Source organism: Micropterus dolomieu, linkage group LG16 (assembly GCF_021292245.1).
Source record: "Micropterus dolomieu isolate WLL.071019.BEF.003 ecotype Adirondacks linkage group LG16, ASM2129224v1, whole genome shotgun sequence".
Lineage (NCBI taxonomy): Eukaryota > Metazoa > Chordata > Actinopteri > Centrarchiformes > Centrarchidae > Micropterus > Micropterus dolomieu.
The window spans coordinates 18,658,671-18,678,388 of record NC_060165.1 but is presented as its reverse complement, the minus strand read 5'-3'; the positions used below and the strand labels follow the sequence as shown (position 1 = coordinate 18,678,388).

General features: G+C 39.8%; 1 protein-coding gene across 3 annotated transcripts in view; it reads left to right on the top strand.

Moving 5' to 3' along the window:
- The window catches only part of acss3 (acyl-CoA synthetase short chain family member 3), a 43,703-nt gene that overhangs the window by 2,358 nt on the left and 21,627 nt on the right, over positions 1–19,718 (top strand). For all 3 annotated transcript variants that reach the window (XM_046072276.1, XM_046072275.1, XM_046072274.1), the window contains exons 2-9: positions 1,098–1,242; positions 1,945–2,133; positions 3,307–3,441; positions 5,387–5,527; positions 6,236–6,316; positions 6,651–6,746; positions 8,179–8,330; positions 15,223–15,326. In XM_046072276.1, the coding sequence (XP_045928232.1) occupies positions 1,098–1,242; positions 1,945–2,133; positions 3,307–3,441; positions 5,387–5,527; positions 6,236–6,316; positions 6,651–6,746; positions 8,179–8,330; positions 15,223–15,326 (1,043 nt within the window). The remainder of the gene's footprint in view (positions 1–1,097; positions 1,243–1,944; positions 2,134–3,306; positions 3,442–5,386; positions 5,528–6,235; positions 6,317–6,650; positions 6,747–8,178; positions 8,331–15,222; positions 15,327–19,718) is intronic.

Below are 19,718 nucleotides of genomic sequence, written 5' to 3'. Positions count from 1 at the left end.
TACAGCCACCGTGTCTCTGTGGCTTCCAAAACAGCAGTTCCCAGACACCATCTGCTCAGCCTGCTTGCTGCTCTTTATCCATATGCACAGCACCGGAATGAGTTAAAACTGTTAACAAGTACATTGATTTGCTGTGTGCTGCTGGCAAATGCAACTGTTTTTGCTGCTGGAGTAAGTACATAGAAAGAATCATAACAGAGCAGAGCAGCGTGCTTTAAGGGTTGTTGATATATTTTATTGATCTAAATTGTATTATTATTATTTTTTTTTGTATTTAAATTATATTTAGAATATGTTTAAAAATGCACTCATTGGCCACTTTATTAGGTGCACCTGTTTAATTGCTTGTTAACACAAATATATAATCAGCCAATCACATGGCAGCAACTCCATGCATTTAAGCATGTTGATGTAGTCAAGGCAACTTGCCAGACGGGCTGGTCTGATTATTTCAGAAACTGCTGATCTACTGGGATTTTCACGCACAATCTCTAGGGTTTACAGAGAATGGTCCGAAAAATAGAAAATATTCAAAATAGTCAGTTGTGTGGATGAAAATGCCTTGTTGATGTCAGAGGAGAATGGGCAGACTGGTTCGAGAGGACAAATAGGAAACCGTAACTCTCATAACCACTTACAACTAAGATATGCAAAATACAATCTCTGAATGACTAACACGTCGAACCTTGGCTAGAGCAGCAGAAGACCACACCGGGTGCCACTCCTGTCAGCTAAGAACAGGGAACTGAGGCTACAGTTCACACAGGCCCACCAAAATTGGACAATAGAAGATTGGAAAAATGTTGCCTCTCGATCCAATTGAGCACCTTTGGAACGTGATGGTGTTCGCATCATGGATGTGCAGCCAACAAATGTGCAGTAACTGCTTGATGCTTTCAGATCAATATGGACCAAAGTCTCTGAGGAATGTTTCTAACACCTTATTGAAAGTATGCCGCGAAGAATTAAGGCAGTTCTGAAGGCAACGCGGTACTAGCAAGGTGTACCTAATAAAGTGGCCAGTGAGTGTGTATATATGTGATTTGATCTTTGAACATGTTGCTTTTTGGTTGGTTGAATGTGTTTGTTATTGTCAGGTTTGTTGGAGGGAAGTTGAACATGTGCTACAATGCTGTGGATCGTCATGTAGAGAGTGGCCGTGGAGAGCAGCCTGCCATCATTTATGACAGCCCAGTGACTGGAACAAAACAGATCATCACTTTCAGGGAACTTCAGGACCAGGTAAATGCTGTTTTTCAAGGCTGAAGTCACAGAACTGAACAGCATAAAGAACTGGATTAGACACTTTGTAAAGGCTGATCTGGACTGCCAGTACATGTGTTTTAAAAAATGGATTGTGAGGCATGCAAGCAGGGATTTGGTTGGATTTTGAGCACTGAAATTAGAATTTGTCAGAGTTGCCATGACAATAAATACACTTTTCATCCTTGGACGTAAACAGTTTGCCAAATTTATCCGCTGTGGCTGCTGGATTGAGTCAGCATTAGCACGAAGGAAATCAAAACACAATAACTAAAAGAAAGGGAAATAAATAATACATTTGATTGACATTTGGGTAGATGCTTCAGTTCAGTTGCATGCACTATAATCCAACTGTGTTCTAAATGAACAGAAGTATTGCTATAGCTTTTTACTAGTCTGTGTCCCCAAAGTCAAAAACGCCTAATTTAATTCATGAAAATATATCGGGATTTTAAATGTGTCAGATTATGTCTAATTGAAGGCAATGGACTTGCACAAAATAGATAGAAAAATCCAAGATGCATGTCACTGATGTGTCACTGGTTTATGTTGATTATAGTAGTCATGAACAATTATCTAAAATGGATTTATGCAGACATTTGAAAGGGTGCAGTGTGAACTTAGCCAAAATGCATGTTGATGTTCACTATTCGCTATTGTCTCCCCTGTATCTTGATCCAGGTGTCCAGGCTAGCAGGAGTCCTAGTGAAGAATGGGGTACGGAAAGGAGATCTGGTAGTCATCTACATGCCCATGGTGCCTCAGGCCATGTTCACCATGTTGGCTTGTGCAAGGATCGGTGCCCCACACAGCCTCATCTTTGGAGGCTTCGCTTCCAAAGAGCTTTCTGTCCGTATCAATCATGCCAAGGTTAGAAAATCTTGTTATTCACCTTGTTGTTAAAAATTTTATAACGACAGTCTGATGTTATGACTCTTTGTTATTTTTATGTTGTTTTTAATATGGCTGCAGGTAATAATTTTCCAGTTTTCATGCGGCATTAGTAATGTGCAACATTGTCCCTGCAAAATATCTCAAACACTGAAAGCCAGTGGTGCCTGAGGCTTCTTTGTTTCACTAAGCTCAAAAAGAATCCTTCATAGTGGAAAACATTTGACTTGCTGCCCCCTCCCAACACCCCTTCCCCCCACAACTATACACACATGAATGATGTTAACGCCATGGGCAGGGCAAGGCAAGTTTATTTGTATAGCACATTTCAGCAACAAGGCAATTCAAAGTGTTTTACATAAAATATAAAAGCAACAAAGGGAAACTGAATAAATAAAACGCATTATAAAAACACTGAATATTTTTTAACAGTGCAACAGAAGAATTAATGGACCAAGCTGATATTTTGACAGGAATTTTGCTAAAGATAAGGATCTCTGTTGAGTGATGTGTTTATTGGAAAATAATCTGAAGAAATACAGTTTTGTTGAAGTATTGACATCAGCTACTTGAACAAGTGTTTAAACTCTTTTTGTTGAGGTAAAGGGGACAGTCAATGTTGAAGTATTGTTGACTCAGATGAATAGCTGATAGGATCTAGATACAGAATGAACAAGGCCACTGTAATTCAGCAGTAAAGAAGAGAAGAGGCAAGTGAATGATCCTTGTTGAGCATCCCTGTAGAAATTGCAGTGTCTTATAATGTCCACAAGAGGAAAATATGTTGACCACGATCTGAAAGATTTGTACCGTATGAGAATCAAACTTTGAAATAAAAAAGTTACTGGAAATACTACTGCCTCTGTAGGAACAACTCAGGTGCACTGTAAGACTGCTATTTGCTATGGAATCATTATGACATGCATGCTAACAAGGCTTATGTGAGCTGAATTTGACTTGACATTGGATTGCTGCCACAGGCAACAGACTCATACCACTAACACCCTGTTAAAAATGCAGGCAAACAAATATAAGTCTGGAGCACTAGCTGCTGTTTCTAATAAGATCTTTAGAAACATGTCATAATGTTACACGTTCTTGACATTTTAACTCTATATGCACATATTCACACCTGATCTCTGTATTTCTTAGCCCAAGCTGATGGTTACAGCCTCATTTGGAATTGAGCCAGGCAGAAGAGTAGAGTACATCCCTCTGGTGGAGAAGGCCTTGGAGCTGAGCTCTCACAGGCCCTCTAAAGTCCTCATCTACAACAGGCCTAACATGGTAAGAAGCACAAAGTATCAGAAAGCTTAATTTGACAATATGGTGTTGTTTGTAAAGCTTCTGGTCATGTGACAGAATGTAGCTGTATCTGAAATATGGTAGCCATATGTAAGTTTACTCACAGTATAGCAGCTGTTGGAAGAAAATGTTTTCGCAATGCTAGGAGTTGCAGTTTTGAACCTATAAAGCATTCTATTTTAAAGGTGGGGTAAGCAGTTAGCAAATACACGTCTCCTTATCAAATTCAGTGAATAGCTCAGCTTCTCGGGGTCCAATAACTGTCACAAAATCTGGTGTTTGTGCACAGCTCTGGCTCTGTAAATGGGAAACCAACAAAGTGGTCCGTACCCTACCACGCAATACTGTTCCGGACGTTCCAGCTATGATTTGTGTCTGGTAACGTTAAATGACTTGCCCATGGACATGCAGCTTATTTTCCAGTATGCCAAGACATTCTATTGTTGTGATGTTAGCCGTAGTAGCAGGAGAGTTGTATCGCATCACTGTCTGGAGCTGGTGCGCTGGGTCTGGGACAGTCTCGTCCTCTCTGCATGTTAGCTTCACAGCAGCAACTTTATTGACAGTTTCATAACCCACAACTTAGCTAACATTAGCTACAATACATGCTGTGTTGTTGTTTGCTTTATATCATGGTATTTGTCGTGGAATTGGAATTTATCCAAAATCGCTTACCCCATCTTTAAATGGTTATTGCTTAGAATTGGCCAAATGTGTACGCATGGTAAGACAGTGTTACACATCTGCCACTGAACCAAAAGGTGAAATGATGTATAGCTGGTTCAAGTAAGTGAGAGTGGAAAAAAAATATGCAGCATATTTGCAGCTAAAGGATGGAGTTAGCTGCCTGTCATAAGCAACCTGGCATATATCCAGTTTGGAAGCAGGCTGTGCTGTGTAGAATGATTATACAGCACACAAATATGCATTAATATGGAGACAGCAAGCTGACATTTGCTTCACTTTCGCACAGGCATAAACTAAATTTTGAGGTTGGGGGAAATTATTCTTAAAAACTGATTGCACAGCGCTGTAGTCTCTCATAAGAAATTTGTTTTCTGTTATCAGTTATGCCATGTACCTCTGTTCAGCTTTCTTGTGTTTATAAATGAACATTACATGATTTATCATGGTTTTCATTCCCCATTTATCATCTGCCTATGATCTATCTATTGAATGATCTAGTGAACTATGAGATGACTGTTATTTTTTTGGGGGAGATTTACATGGTAGACTGGACATATGTCTGTTATCAACAAACTAAGATTTTTACAGAAAATTCACAGGAAACTCATCCCATTAAAATCTTGGAAGGTGGTTGCATGTGCTTTATCAATTGCTGCATTCAGTAATCAAGATGTTGTGGTTCTGTGAACATGGCTTCCAACATGAACGCCTCGTTAAATCGGCCAAGTTTTACTCTGGCTTGGCTTTGAGTAAAGTGAGTAAAAAGCAATGCGTTTCAGAAAGCTGGAGTATTATGGGCTGTCTGTCCTCTGCCTGAAGAGTCTGTGTGATATTGAATGAGGTCTTAGTCTTGAGTCCATTCTCTGAGAACCAAAGGAAAATATGACCAGGACTTGTCTCTAGCCTCCTGGGATGGTTTAAATGTTAATGATATTTAAGTATCAAAGAGATTCACGAAAATCTCAAATGAGGCAGATGTCCGCAACTGAAGATGTGAGAGGCATTAATCTATGACGCGATCAAACAAGTAGAGGTGAGTTTGGGTGTCTTTTTCCCCTAAAATGAAAGAAAACACAATCTAACACATGTGAGTCAATGGTATTGATCTATACCTCATATGAACACCCAGAGATTTATTATGGCAATTTTGCATTATAGAGCAGTCACAGTCTTTACCACTTTTAATAGTTCCCTTTCATAATGATAGAAAATAAGTAGATGGTTTTTCTTTGTGTTTTAGGTGAAAGTATCAATGAATCCGGAGTTGAGTCTAGACTGGGAGGAAGAGATGGCCACAGCTGAGCCGCATGACTGTGTTTCTGTTCCCTCGAACCACCCTCTCTACATCCTCTATACATCTGGCACCACTGGAACACCAAAGGTACTGACTTGACGGGGTTTTGGTCAGCAGCAGGGTGAAATGTACATTTAAATAAATATCTGATTCATAGAGTTATAGATGTCATATAAACAAGTTATAGAATGTACTGGTTTTTTTTTTGTTATATATATTTTTTTCCCTTAAAGCTGTCGGTTTTGTATAGAGTTTCTGTGTGACTCATCTGCTCTCTGACTCTGCAAAATAATCCTGGCCCAATCTAAACACCATCAGCGTGACATAAATAAGGTAGAACATTTTCACCCCAGGAGCTGGAGCTCATGCAGGAGGAATTGCCTGCAGGCAGTTTCAAATGGGAAAAACCCCAGCACCTTTCAAATAGCGTCATTTTGTCTTTGACCAACAGATGATATAAAATATCCACCTGCTGGCTAGTTCTTGAGCTTAATAGTGCTGTTATTGCCTGCTTCTTTCTCTGTGAGTTACTGTGACTCTCAGTTATGTTTCAGTATGGAAGCATAACTTTGAGAAAGACATGATGACTTGAAAACAGTATTTTGCTAAAATAAAATAAAACCATTAACTAACACTTAGGAATTGGAATTTGTTTGTAAAGCAGTAATTTGAAAACAAATACCCTCTCCTTCAGAATAGCAGTACAGAGCGACTGTGTCCAGATTGATATTAAACCCCTGCCTCTTTGTCTAGTGTAATACCTGTCACTGATCTCTTTCCTATCTTGTCCCCCAGGGTGTAGTGCGAGACACTGCAGGCTATGCTGTGATGCTGAAATGGACCATGTCAAATATTTATGGACTCAGTCCTGGAGATGTAAGGCAGTAAAGCATCCTCTTCTGAGTTAGAGCCATGGTTATGAACAAAGAGCATGCAGTCAGCACAGAGATATGATTGTTCTGCGCTTGACAGATGATTTGATCACCACATAATATTTATGCTTACTGAACAGTTATACGGTTTTCATTTACGTGTATCATTTATATAACATAAGCTATTTGATTTACATTTATAGTGCCTTCATGTACCATAGGTCTTAGTGAATTCTCTCCACGTATTATGCAACACTCAAACAATAAATAACCAAATAAAATCTTAAACACTTATACAGGGACTCTATAAACTTTTCTACTTTTTTAACCTGTTGCAGGTTTGGTGGGCAGCGTCAGACCTGGGCTGGGTGGTCGGCCATTCATATATCTGCTACGGTCCTCTGCTCCATGGTAACAGCACTATTCTCTATGAGGTATGTTGTACAACTTGTACAAAATGTCTGTAATTTGCATTAGTGGGCTCTGTAAGCTGAATATATCCATATTTGGTTAGTGACTCCAGTTTATGTGGACTGTTGCTATGTTTGACTCTGGCTGCTCCACTTCACTGTCAAGAGACAGACTGCAGCTCTATTTCCAGTCTTTCAGTCCTTTTCTTTTTTTCTTTACTAAAGCCAGTCAATGTGACACCTACACATTAACTTTGACTTAGAACTTATACAGACTTTGTCATTCAACTGCACATTCACAATGTACATTTGAGCGAGATTTCGTTGCAAGAAGGCTCCGAATTAAAAAAAAAAAAAAAAAGTAAAAGAAAATCAGTGAAACGGACAATATGATGCATATAGTAACAGTTACTCAGTTTCCATGTAAAGTGACATGCAGTTTATTCCCTCCTACACTGGTATTAAAGAGAAATTTGGGCTTGCAGAATACATTTGGTGAATTAATTTAATGTTTCAAAAGTAACTGTTCAAAGATTAATGGTAAAAGAATAAACAACCATGAATGTGCGTTTTGAACACTTGATATTGATGCATCCGATTATTTCAGGTAATTTTGCTTTGTGCGTTGACAACCCATGTAGTGGAGTACATTCTCTATGCAGGCTGCTTATTAGCATGTAACAACATTTCTAGACCAGTGCTAAAAGCGATGTGGGTATTTCTATTGATCTTCCCACGTGCATCTTACAGTGTATTTCTTATGTCGAGGGCCACTCATTGCATTAGCACTCTGATTTTCTCTTGCCCTTAGGAAGCAGCACTACTGAGCAATGAATTAATGTGCCTTTTTTAAATAACGGTTTGACTCCAGCCTCACTGGTTGTCTCATGTGGCTCATGCTCTAGCAGCCCGGTTATCTTCAGACATGATGATGCCGACCTTTTCTTTCCTCTGATCAATACACAGACGCAAATATTTATCCAGAGAAGAAATGACTGCCCAAACTCACTGCTGTTGTTTACCATTCTCATTCTTTTGAGATGTGTTTTCACTGTAGGGACATGCTAGTTGAATACCTGAAACACTATGGAAATTGCTCTTGGAAGCATGTGCCTACAGGCTTCTTTTGTCTATATCTTTTCTTTTAGACAAACAATACGCCTATAGTGCAACTGTTTTCTCTAATCCATGGATTTCTGGGCCCATCTGTCTGGACAGCAGTCTCCAGTGTGCCTCTCCATCTTAAACAGCTGCTCTATGAATATTCATGATTTGTAGTTAGTGGTTGAAGTGAATTTGTACTGTAGAACATTGTAGAAATATTGCTGTAATCGTTTTGAGCTTCTATGTATTTGCTATTTGCTCTGTAGGCAGTCCATCATATGACACATGATATGCCAGCATCCGTGTTACAGTTTGTGAACTACCCAGCTGTTGCCATACTCCCTCTTTACAGGGTAAGCCTGTGGGAACTCCAGACCCTGGGGCGTTCTTCCGTGTCCTGTCTGAAAACGGAGCCTCCTCCATGTTCACAGCACCCACCGCCATTCGAGCTATTCGCCAGCAGGACCCCCATGCTGAAATTGGGAAAAAATACCCCCTGTCCAGGTAGACGGCAACAGTTTCCCTAAAACCAAGACTAACGAACTATTAATAGTGGAAGGAATACCTTTTATGTTGTAACATGAAGGTTAGTCATGTTACAACAGAAGATTACTAAATCGAATTCCAGCATCTCAAAGTTGAAGCATTGTAAATTGCAAAACAACTTTGGAGATGTTACCACAGGCTATGGAAACTTGTGATGGCTGTTGTTCATTTCTTGTGACATTTTATAGACTAAATTATTTGATATTAAAATAATTTAGTTTCAATTACTATGAATTACTTAAAATGATCAATTACTGTACTAGTAAGTATGTTGAAAATCTCAAAATGTAAAAGAAACCTGCAAAATTTTTTCAGGCTATTCAGAAACAAAGAGAGACATGATTTATTTTTAAGCATAAGTATGTACGATGAATATTTTTTTGAAAGAATAATCCTTTTAATACTCTTGACAATTGACTGATGTGATATAGCATCTGGTGCTTCTTAGAAACTTAATGTGAGAACTGTGAAGGGAACCGGTACAGGCTTTGACTCTCAACTGCAGAAGTGAAATGCCAGAAGTGATGTGTTAAAGCATCTCATGGCTACACAGCCTATCCAGCCTCTCGTTAGTCTCTGACCATCTGTTGATGCAGGGCCCTTTCCACCTCCATTGCTCACAGTCTGTACCCTCAGTCTGACCTGCTTGGGTGTTAATCAGGATGGATTATAAACAACGGCAGGACGCAGCAGCCCACCTGTATTAAATCATACCACATGAACTCGTTTCCCCGCTGCTGTCTCACTGTTTAGGTAAAGGTTGTCTGTAGCTCAGTTAAAAACAAACATTTTTCATGGTATTAGTTTGGCCCAGAGACTTAAGTGCTTGCTGAGATTATCACAATTGTTAATTATTTAGTGCAGTGCAGAGAAACTCGGACCTAAGGGGTTGCGGTGTCAATTCAACACTTTCATTCTGAGCAGCAGTCTGAAAATGCCTCTAAGCACACAATCATAAAGCAATTCTGAGTGTTGGATGACTTATGGCCCCAGTGAGTCATTCAGTAACTCTGGCGTTGTGTGCTGAATTTGACGATCTTTGGTTGTTCGCTGTGCTGAATGCACAGCATCTTTTTAAATGCATTACTTGCAGACGTGGATTATTTTCTACAATATTTATGGCTCAAAGATTGGTGGCATTTATCCTCAGAGTTTCAACCTTGCAACAGTCAGTCATTAAAGCGACATGCTGTTTCTGTACACTTTTTTTTGTTAATGTGTCTTTTGCCCTTGGAGGAGGCAGGTTGGTGAAAGATTACTGCATTTCCCTTCAGTGTTGAGAAAAACATGTCACAGTGACACAGGGGCAGCAATACAAAGGAAGCAATGAGACATGAATTCATCTTAGTACAGCCAGGGCGGTTTAATGTGTGGTTGAGCCTTTCACTTGCTGATGTTATGTATTTTCAATTTTACCATTACAGAAAGAGGTTCTATTCCAATAAAATGTGGCATTTTATAACCCAGAGTCTAATATTCTCATGTAATTTAAAAGGTTTTCATATATTGAGTGTAGTGGAGCAGTTAATGACAATTCTTGTGTCAGTTCTTGTCTCTGTCTTGAATGTTTAATTTGCTACATGAATCAAAGGAAAGCATGAAGTATCAGGATAATACAGTCTGAGGTCTTACTTACTACTTACTTACTTCTTGGTCATGGTAACTCCACCTTGCATTAACTCTGTGGATTGCATTCAATTCAGCAGGCCAGACTGACTTCTCTAGGCTGTGTGGTGTAGATGCACATGGAAAAAAGTAATGTGCATTGAAGCATAGTGTTTGTGAAAATATTTCTTAAATAGTGTGCTGCAGAGATGACAAATTTCTTATAGGCTAGCCCGGGAGTTAGCATTGCCTTGGTTCCCTCGACAAACTTTTGCAATTTGGATTACTGCAGAAAATAAGCTAACATTTATGATACCTACACATGTTGTTGAGCAAGGCACTCTTCCACTTTAGATTTTTGAAGGGTAAATGCAATAACCAAAAGTTTAAAGCTAATGTTAAGCTGTAAACATACTACACCGCGGTCGTGTTACTTTGACGTCACTAAGCTTCCAATTTGTAATTTGATTTTTCGCTGTTTGGCGTGATGACATATAATGTCCCCGACAACCTCTATTGCACATTTAGCCATTTCTTAGCAACTGACATATTTTATGTCCTAGAACAAAATGTGAAAATCTCTTAAGCTTGTGTTACATATATTAGTCATCCCCAGTGCAAAAATGCCAGCTCATTCCTGCAGCACTATATGGATTTAATGTAGTCTATACATTTTGCCGCTTCCTGTAACACGCGGAAGGATACGTCAATACTAATAGTGCTGGTTTTTAATTAAGTGTGTTGATGGAAGTAGTTAAACCTTTCAGAAAACTCTGTTAGCTTTATTATCAAACACATAATTTCATGCTTGAGAGGCCTCAAACGATAATTTGATATAATTCAAATACCCTGTCTGCAGTTTATTGACACATTTACTCCCTCTAGAGCCCGCTCAACTGTAATAGCCCTGGACCCTTATCAATGTGCTTGAGCAATATTACTTGTCACTATGGATGTGAAAACTACATTGAAAGTCTGGCTGCAGGACTGTCTACGGTTCTGATGGCAGCAGTGCTCTGCATAATGTAGCATGACAAAAGGGGCAGGCACTCTGTCAATAGTGTTTTAAAGCCAGGAGAACTAACTCAATGCTGAGAGTCTCACTCATAAACAGGTGACAAAGTACATGACTCCAGTTGATAGTGTTTTGGTGCACTTTAAAAGCTGGTGCTGTTAAAGGTAGTAATGTTTGCACCTGCTTTGCTTTTACTTAAAAATAGCCTCTTGAGAATATGCCAGGTTAGTCTCTAGTCAGCTTGTGCCATGATGCATTTCCATATTGCACAGTTGCAGCAACTAAACACTAACATGCACAACAGGTCATACACACATACATTCTGGGTTCCTGCACTAGTTTTGGAGATCTTTGTGGAAAATATCACTGCTACCTCCTTCAGCTATATTCTACTTGGCTTAATTCAGTGTGTATCACACAGAAGTTAAATAGCTGGGATTCCCTGCCAGTCTTAAAAATGAAGAAGCCTCTTAAATGAGAGGTGAGGCAACTTCCAGTATCCTCACTTTATCTTTAACCTTCCTTAGACAGACACAAACAACTCCTCTTTCTGTGTTTACAATTTCACTCTCCTCCATGTTTTCTTGTCACTCTCTTGGCAAACCTTTTTAGAGGTGCATTACGGCCACCGACTTTTGCTCTCACGTCACTTGAGGTGGTAAGCAGTCCTGCTGCCGAAATCTTGTGAGACAGCTGGTTTTGTGAGATCAAGGGAGAATCGCGATATCATTAGGGAATACAGCGACATTATATACTTCGAATGGATGCCAAAATAGACTTAAGAGGTGGTACATTTGTTGTTTTAAGTGTGGAACAATTAAGTCTTGTGCATGTGAAGAAATTTATTTTGAAATGGATGTAGCTTGACATTGACATTCAGTGGACACAATGTTAGGCAGTGAAATCAATATCTAAGATGGAAGGAGGCATTTTCATTTGAACAAGGTTGGGAACAACAAACGAGCTGCTGAGACGTGAAAAAATAAAAATCTTGTTTTGTGCCATGTAGGTTTGAAATAACTTGCTCATCACCATCGTTAAACTTTAATGTGCTGTCCTTGATGTCCTTGAAAGAATTTAGAAAGGGAAGGAAAGATTTTCTTAAGATCTCTTTTCTTTCTGAAAACAGAACACGGATGTTTACACTGATTCTTACTGATTCAGTGCTCAGTCCTTTAGCTTTGGGCAGCATCCAAACCATCGCCCTCCCTCAGCCAGTTCTGAGGTCAGTGTCTGCGTGAATATTCCAAACTTGTACTTCCGTTGAGCTCCTAGGAAAACTTAAACCCCCCCCCAGAGAATTCAAATTGTCCTTGGATAGCTGGAAGCATGGTAGTGGAAGTGTAATGCGGTTTAGCTAGAACATAAAGTCACTGTCAGGTCAGTAAGTCAATCATTACGGTCCTTGACGTAATTCTTTCATTTTTGATACATTCTAGGCATTTGCTGAAAGCTGTTTATCCCTAAAGCTGTTATAAGTCAGGTTGATCAGCATTAATACAATGTTGGAGCTATATTGTCATATAAGTAGTACCCCTAGGTTTCAAAAGCACAAAGTAGTAATGCATACAAAATTGCTGTAAGAAAATGTATCAATAAGAAGCAGCCATTTATAGCTATCAATTTAAATTGTGTTGATTTTGGTGGTCAGCTAATGTTCAAATAAGTAATCAGTTATGAATAATTTTGTCTATAAAATGATAATGTCTGATACAAAATGATACATTACAAGGCTTAAGGTTTAAGGTAATTTAACAGGGTTGAAAAAAGAAAATATAGTCAATATACAACAATCATAACAAGGTAAACAGAAATAAACATATTGCAGTGCTGAGGATGAATTGATTAAGAATGTAAGAGTCTTATGAACTGGGGAAGAAGCTGCTCTGCAGTCTGGTGGTGCGACAGCAGATACTTCTATATGTCTTTCCAGTTGGCAGCAGGGTGAATAGGCTGTGGCTGGGTGGGTGCTGTCCTCTAGTATCCTTTGGGCTCTGCGTAGGCAGCTCACCGATATCACTGATGCTCGGAAGATGGGTACCAATGATCTTCTGAGCAATTTTAATCTCTTGCTGCAGAGCTGTCCTGGGCCATGCACGTCCCATGCCAGTTAGTGTGCTTTCAGTTGCTCCTCTGTTAAAGTTGACAAGAACTTGACACAAGAATTTAGCCTTCTTAAGTTTCCTTTAAGAAATACAGCCAAATTTGGGCTTCCTTAACCAGTGTGTTACCATAGCAATGTTAGCTTCAGTATAATAACAGATAGATAAAATGTTATCAATGTTAACCACAATTACCTGCCATCTTTATGAAATCACAATATCTTTAGCCAAGCCACACTCATCAAACAAAGAGGAAAACTGGACATAAAAAGAAAAGTCTAATCATAACCAAACTACAGGTACCAATTTCCCCCATTACTGTAGGGGAATAGTGTGACTGAAGGGATTCAGGCATCCTTCGTTGCCTGCGTGGTGATGAACAACAGCAGAATATTCTCTATGTTCTGCTCACTAAAGTGAATTTTACTATTTTTGGCAGTGTATCCCATGTTTCACAATCAGTATCACTAACAACCAGAGAAACCAGACTACATAATATTCCTCAGACGAAAGAACAATATTATGGGAGAATAGTGTTTGAAAAAGAGAATGAAATATTACCCAAGGAGATAGCAGGATGAGAAAAGCTATGATTCACTGGGGGGAGAGGGACTTGATGAAAATGTTTTTGCCTGTTACAGAAGATAGAATGTGACTTCAAGTTTGATTGGAGTTGGAAGGTCATTTCGCTATTGCAGAGGGTTGAGACCGATGAGTGATGACCAGCAGTCATTTGTGGGGAAAATGTAGTGATCAGAGTAGCATCAATGTCTGCAGTTTGTCCTGGACTTATAGGGGGTTACAGATCTCTCTGCAGCCTTGTAGCGAGCAACCAGCAGTGTTGTGAATTGGATATGAGCAGCCATGGGCAGCCATCAGAGGGAGTTTGGGAGACAATGATGTGGGAGAAATCAGGGAGGCTGACTATAGAAACTGCAGTGTTTTTGGGTCACATGTAGGGCATGGAGGTAGGCTTTTATGAAGCCAAGGAGTGGAAGTTGTCCAAACTAGGAGAAAAATTTACCTTGAACAAGGAGGGACTAGTAAGAGAGGATCAACCTTGACAGATTCCGATGTCCTTGCAAGAGTTTGTCTCCAGGTACTTTGTGATTCAGGATCTCATCAGTACTACCGACTGAGAGGTCATTTAGCTTTCCCTGGGGGGAAAAAGAGCAGCTTAGTCTTACAAAGTTTCAGATAGAAGGAAACCGTGTGATTTAGGGTTTTCTGCCTTGACATTTAACGCAAGAGGCTAAAGACAGAACTCTTAGAGTCCAATGGCAGTAATGTTTAACACAAACAAGAATTCACCTCTGCTGTCCGGATAAGTGTGGCTGTAAGGCAGCAAAGCATTATAGGCAGGATGAAGTCCCTTAGTCAGCATAAGTGGCGAGAACGATCTGCTTGCAGTTTAAGAGGCAGTGGAAAGGATGCCTCGGTCACAGCTAGGAGCACAGGGAAGGTGAAGTGGAGGGTGCTAACTGTGGCCAAAAAACATTTTCCTTTTAAGAGGGATTGCATGAGCTCAAAGTCCCATTCAAAAGAAGTTGTCAGCCATAGTTGTTAGTAGGTCTCGAGGTTGGATTCCACCTGGGTGATTGCGGCCCTTCTAGACAGTGTTTGATTCCACCAGAGAAGCGCAACATTCAAGCAAAAATCTGAGCAATTTAAAATCAGGCTGCCGAAACACTCCCTGTGGGGTATATGAAGGCGTGCAGAGGACGAAACAAAAGACGTGATGCAGATGTGATGTTCTAGAGCCATGCCTGGTGGAATCCAGGGGTCAGTTTGGTATTTTATTTTATTTATTTATTTTTTTTTTTTACTATTGATATGACCCAGTTTTCGTGTGTTTTCATCTTGCAAAGCAATTAATGCGAAGAGATAAATCAAAATTGCTAGAAAATTCTAGACAAATTTTCTCAAGTACTGCATTTCTGTTCATTTGAAAATAAAAGACTGTGTGTCCCATTTTTGTCTGTTATACATATTTACATTCAAATAGGAAGGTATGAGCCATGTGTACAACCTTTGCATAAGTGTTGTGTTATCCTGACCATTCCTGTGAGGGAGTAGATATGTCATGTTTCATCAAGGTGATTGACAGATGTACTCTGTGTCCTTGCAGGTTGCGGTATTTATTCGTGGCAGGAGAGCGTTGTGATGTGGAGACGCTGGAATGGGCAAAGAGGGTCTTTGGGGTTCCTGTCCTGGATCACTGGTGGCAGACTGGTAGGAAGGTTTCTGCTTTCTAAGGACAGAAATCAGTGAGAGATCTAGAACCATGATTTACCTTGTTGATGAACTGTATTTAAAGCTACATTAGGAAAGATATTGATACCCTGTCTTATCTGATTTTCTATATTTTCCCTTTTAGCCCAAAGTTGCAAGTTTGAGAGGGAGTAGCAAATTGAAACTTAAACGAAATGCAAACTGACTCCTAGATATCCGTGACTGAGCTGTGCAGTGAAGGCTGGACTCGCCAACATCATGTTCTGTTCGCCTGCCTCTTCTGTATAAAGCATCACATAATGGCTAGGCCAACATACAGAGTGTGCAGGTCATGGATTTAATGGATTTCTGGTGGTTGAAGTTAAAATTGTTCCAACATTTATCTCCTACCACATGCAATGTGAGAAGCTCCCTTGTGCAGTTTTAATTATGTCAGTTTAGTAAGTTGAGAAGCACTTTACCCCCAAACTTTAGGGATTACGTTCTTATGATATAGATACTGAGAAAGCATTTCAAGGACCTCAAGTACTTTATTAGCATGAACTGTATATAATTATTTAATTTCACTTGATCTTTAAGACTCCGTCTCGGCAAAAGCTTATCAGTGTGAGAAGACTATAAATGTGGTCTGTATTTTATTAGTCCATTAACACTAACTTGGCCTTGAGAAAAGGCATAACTCTCTATTCCCCCGAAGCCTGTTGTTATAAAAAACATTTTATCATACTTTCCTCTTTGATTAATCCCTTCTATTGTTTTATATTGTAGTATTTGTATTGTTTATATTGACCAGAGGATGTGAGCCCTTCTCCTGGAGTAATTATGACAATTACTTGCAATCAAAATTAAATTAGCCATTGTTTCGTCTGCACATCACTGTAGTCATTTTTGAGAAAACAACAAAATACATCATTCCTTATACTTGAAACACATAGTCAACATTTACCAATTCTAAAAGCATCTACCAAGTCAAAAGCTGACTTCTTTTGTGTATATGGAACCAATACGGCTGATTTCCCTTTTTTGCTACTTCCTGTCGATGTATTGGGTAATGCCACTTACAGTTTTCTCGATTGCTCAGACACACTTCTTGAAATGATGCCTCTTTTTCTCGAAACTCTAAACACAAATCCACAACTTCTCACCCAATTCCCCAAACATCCAGTTTTCAGGTCAAAATGAAGCTTTCCATTCAAAACCATTCAATCTTGCTGAAAAACCAAACTTTACCTTCAGCCAGCTTTCGTAGAGCGGGTTGCCCGTTAATTGTAAGGTCGGCGGTTCAATCCCCGGCTCCTCCAGACTGCATGTCGAAGTATCCTTGGGCAAGATGCTGAACCCCGAATTGCTCCTGGTGGCTGTTCCACCAGTGTATGAATGTGTGTGATTGGTGAATGTGATATAGTGTTAAAGCGGTGGTCGCAAAGAATAGAAAGGTGCTATACAAACACGGAGTATTTACACGACGCTACAACACAATCTTACACACAGAGATAAATTCAAAACAATACTACAAAAACTGGTTATAAGTAATGTTGCTTGTGGTTCTCCCCCTTTTAAAAATTTTTTTTTTCACATACTGAACACAACAAAAGGAATAACAAATGTAAACATTTGCACATTTTTTTTTATTCCTTAGTGTACTGTACAGTACAACACACCAAAAAACAAATTATTCTGCCCCAGCGCCCTGTCTTTGGTTTGGGACAGGCCAGAGATTCTTGTTCTCCACCTCCTCCCTCCTCCTCCCTCTACCTCTTCCACCTCCTCCACCCTCTTCTTGCCTAATCCTCCTCCCTCTACCTCTTCCACCTCCTCCACCCTCCTCTTGCCTAATCCTCCTCCCTCTACCTCTTCCACCTCCTCCACCCTCCTCTTGCCTAATCATCCTCCCTCTACCTCTTCCACCTTCTTCTCTACCTCCTCCTCTTCCCTCCTCCTCCACCCTACTCCTACCACGCCTCCTCCACTTCCTCATCTTCCTCCCATCCCATATTAAGGGGTTTGTGTGTAGAGTTTAGAGAAATGGGTGTGCTTTTTGAAAAATGGTTATTACTTGAAATTTTAGTTCAGTTGCCTTGTTAGTGTTTAAGCAATTGAGAAAAACTGTAATAGAGAGTAGGCCCAGCCTCCACAGATCTCACCCTATAGTTGGCCATAGTCAGTTGAGAGAACTCCCAGAGGACACTTCTTCAGCTGGTCACATTCCTGACAACATTAAACAAGGGGTTTGATTGACATTGCCTTTCATTGAGTCCACAAATGTTAAATTGACTTTGCACCAAAATGAGACCCATAGTGACTGCCTGAGATGTGAGGACTACGTTGTGTGCTTAGCAAAGACATAAAGGAAAGAAACAATCACGAGTACCTTGTCCATCAGTTCAGGAGCGGAAATTGAAATTGCTTCCCCACTGATGCGTGTTTTGAGTCAGACTACTTGACAGTGAGTGTTATTCCTAAATTAGAGGCTTAAAAAACAAAAATCCTGACTTATAAGTATGTGAATTCTGTCGACTTTAAAAATAGCATTACCATAGTCAATTTATCAGGGCCACATTGCACCAGTGCACTTTAGATTAGATTTTAGTCACAATCATAATTTTAAAGGCTTGCTAGGTCACACCTATTAACTCATAGTCCAGTAGATGTACATTAGACAAGGGAGGGTGAGTTTGTAGTTGTCTAGAAAGTATGTAATCTCCCTTTTCTTCACCTCACAATCAACCTATTATACAACATGTCTCGTGTGGGTCTGGATGATTAGATATGTACATGGAATCTTGGGTTCCCAGGTTTGCCTGCATTGTTTCTCAGGCCTCTGTTTCTAATGATTCTTAAATTGGTGAGACCCTGTGAGCCTCTTGAATGGGAGGTTTGAATCCAGGCATCGTGCCATCATGTGAATGTCACGCCCCCCCTACCTTCCTCCCTGTTTGATTGCTGTCCTCCCCAAGTACTAGTGAAATGTGATAAATGTGCCAGCGAAAGAGCACAATTGGATGTCCCTTTGTTTTGTAATATCCTGCCTGCGCAAAGGGAGGATCGATGCTGGACAAGACGACATCTCTGTGTTAAATATGGAATCAATATTGTTGTTGGACAGTTGGAAAGCCATCGACCTCGAGTTTGTACAGGCAACACACTGATCTGAGAGCAGATTAGCCCACTTGGCTGATTGGACTGCCCAAGCTCAATAGGAGTGAGATGAGGTAAATATTGCCGAAATACGATTTATCAATTCAGGCTCTTGTGTTTAAATTGCTGACCCGGCATACTGCATTCCAGTTCAGAGCTTCCAACCTTACCAAAGGCTGACAAGGCTATCCCATTTCAGCTTAGCAGGTCCAAATTCTGCCAAGAAAGTACCAGCTTTCCATTCAGCTTTAACAACTGCACTGTAGCGACGTTAAAACTAAAATACAGAAAGCAACATGGAAAAACAGCTGAAGGCATCCGATATACTACGCTCATCATTTAGTGAGCTTCAAATGAGGTTTACCGTTTGCACAGTATCTCTGGTCTGTCCCTTAATATTATAACATTAGTCTAGTACTTCCTTTCTCTCCAACAGACACATGCACACATGCACCCAAACAAAATCCTGTCACACTTTGTGGCTACCCTAGCCAGGTGATTTATTGAGTTTGGAGAAAAACCTCTGGCGCCCTCTTGATTTCTGTCTAGATGTGTAAATCCCATTGGATTCTTCACCCCCTGCTAAACTCAATAACTGGCAGTTGGTGGCCAGTGCTGCAATCCAAATGTGTTCTCCACTTTTTCACGGTAGAGTGGGTCATTCCTCGTCTCAGTTGCTTTCTCTTTGTGTGTCTGAGGCAGTTTGACTTCAGATATGTGGCTGAAAGAGACTTTGCAATGTTATACATATTCATTAAATCACCATTAGTCTGTAATTTCTTTCTGATGTTACAGAAGAAGCAAAGCAACTTTTCAGAGTTTATTTGTCACCTGTATTTTCAACAGCCTTTTCACATTGTCATTGGCGGAGCAGTCACAGTCAAATGGTATTATTTTATCTTTTTGGCAACAATTTCCCAGAAGAGATCAAAACCAATAATTAATTTGTCATACTAACAGCCCCAGCTTGATACAGTGTATGCATGTGTGCCCAGAAATTGTAGTACAGAAAAAGGTTGACATTGATTTATTCTTTCAGCACAGGGAGTGCCACTTGCTTACTACCAAGATAAATCCTTTGGTTTTAGTCTCTTCAAAGAAATTGATTTATACAGGTAATAACAGTGTCTTGCTCAAGGGCACCTTGAAACCTCATGCAATGTGATATTATGCTGCATATATAAACTGTTTAAATTTCTCAGTATTTTTATATTGACATTCAGCTGTCAATATAAAAATGTCAGTAAAAAAAAA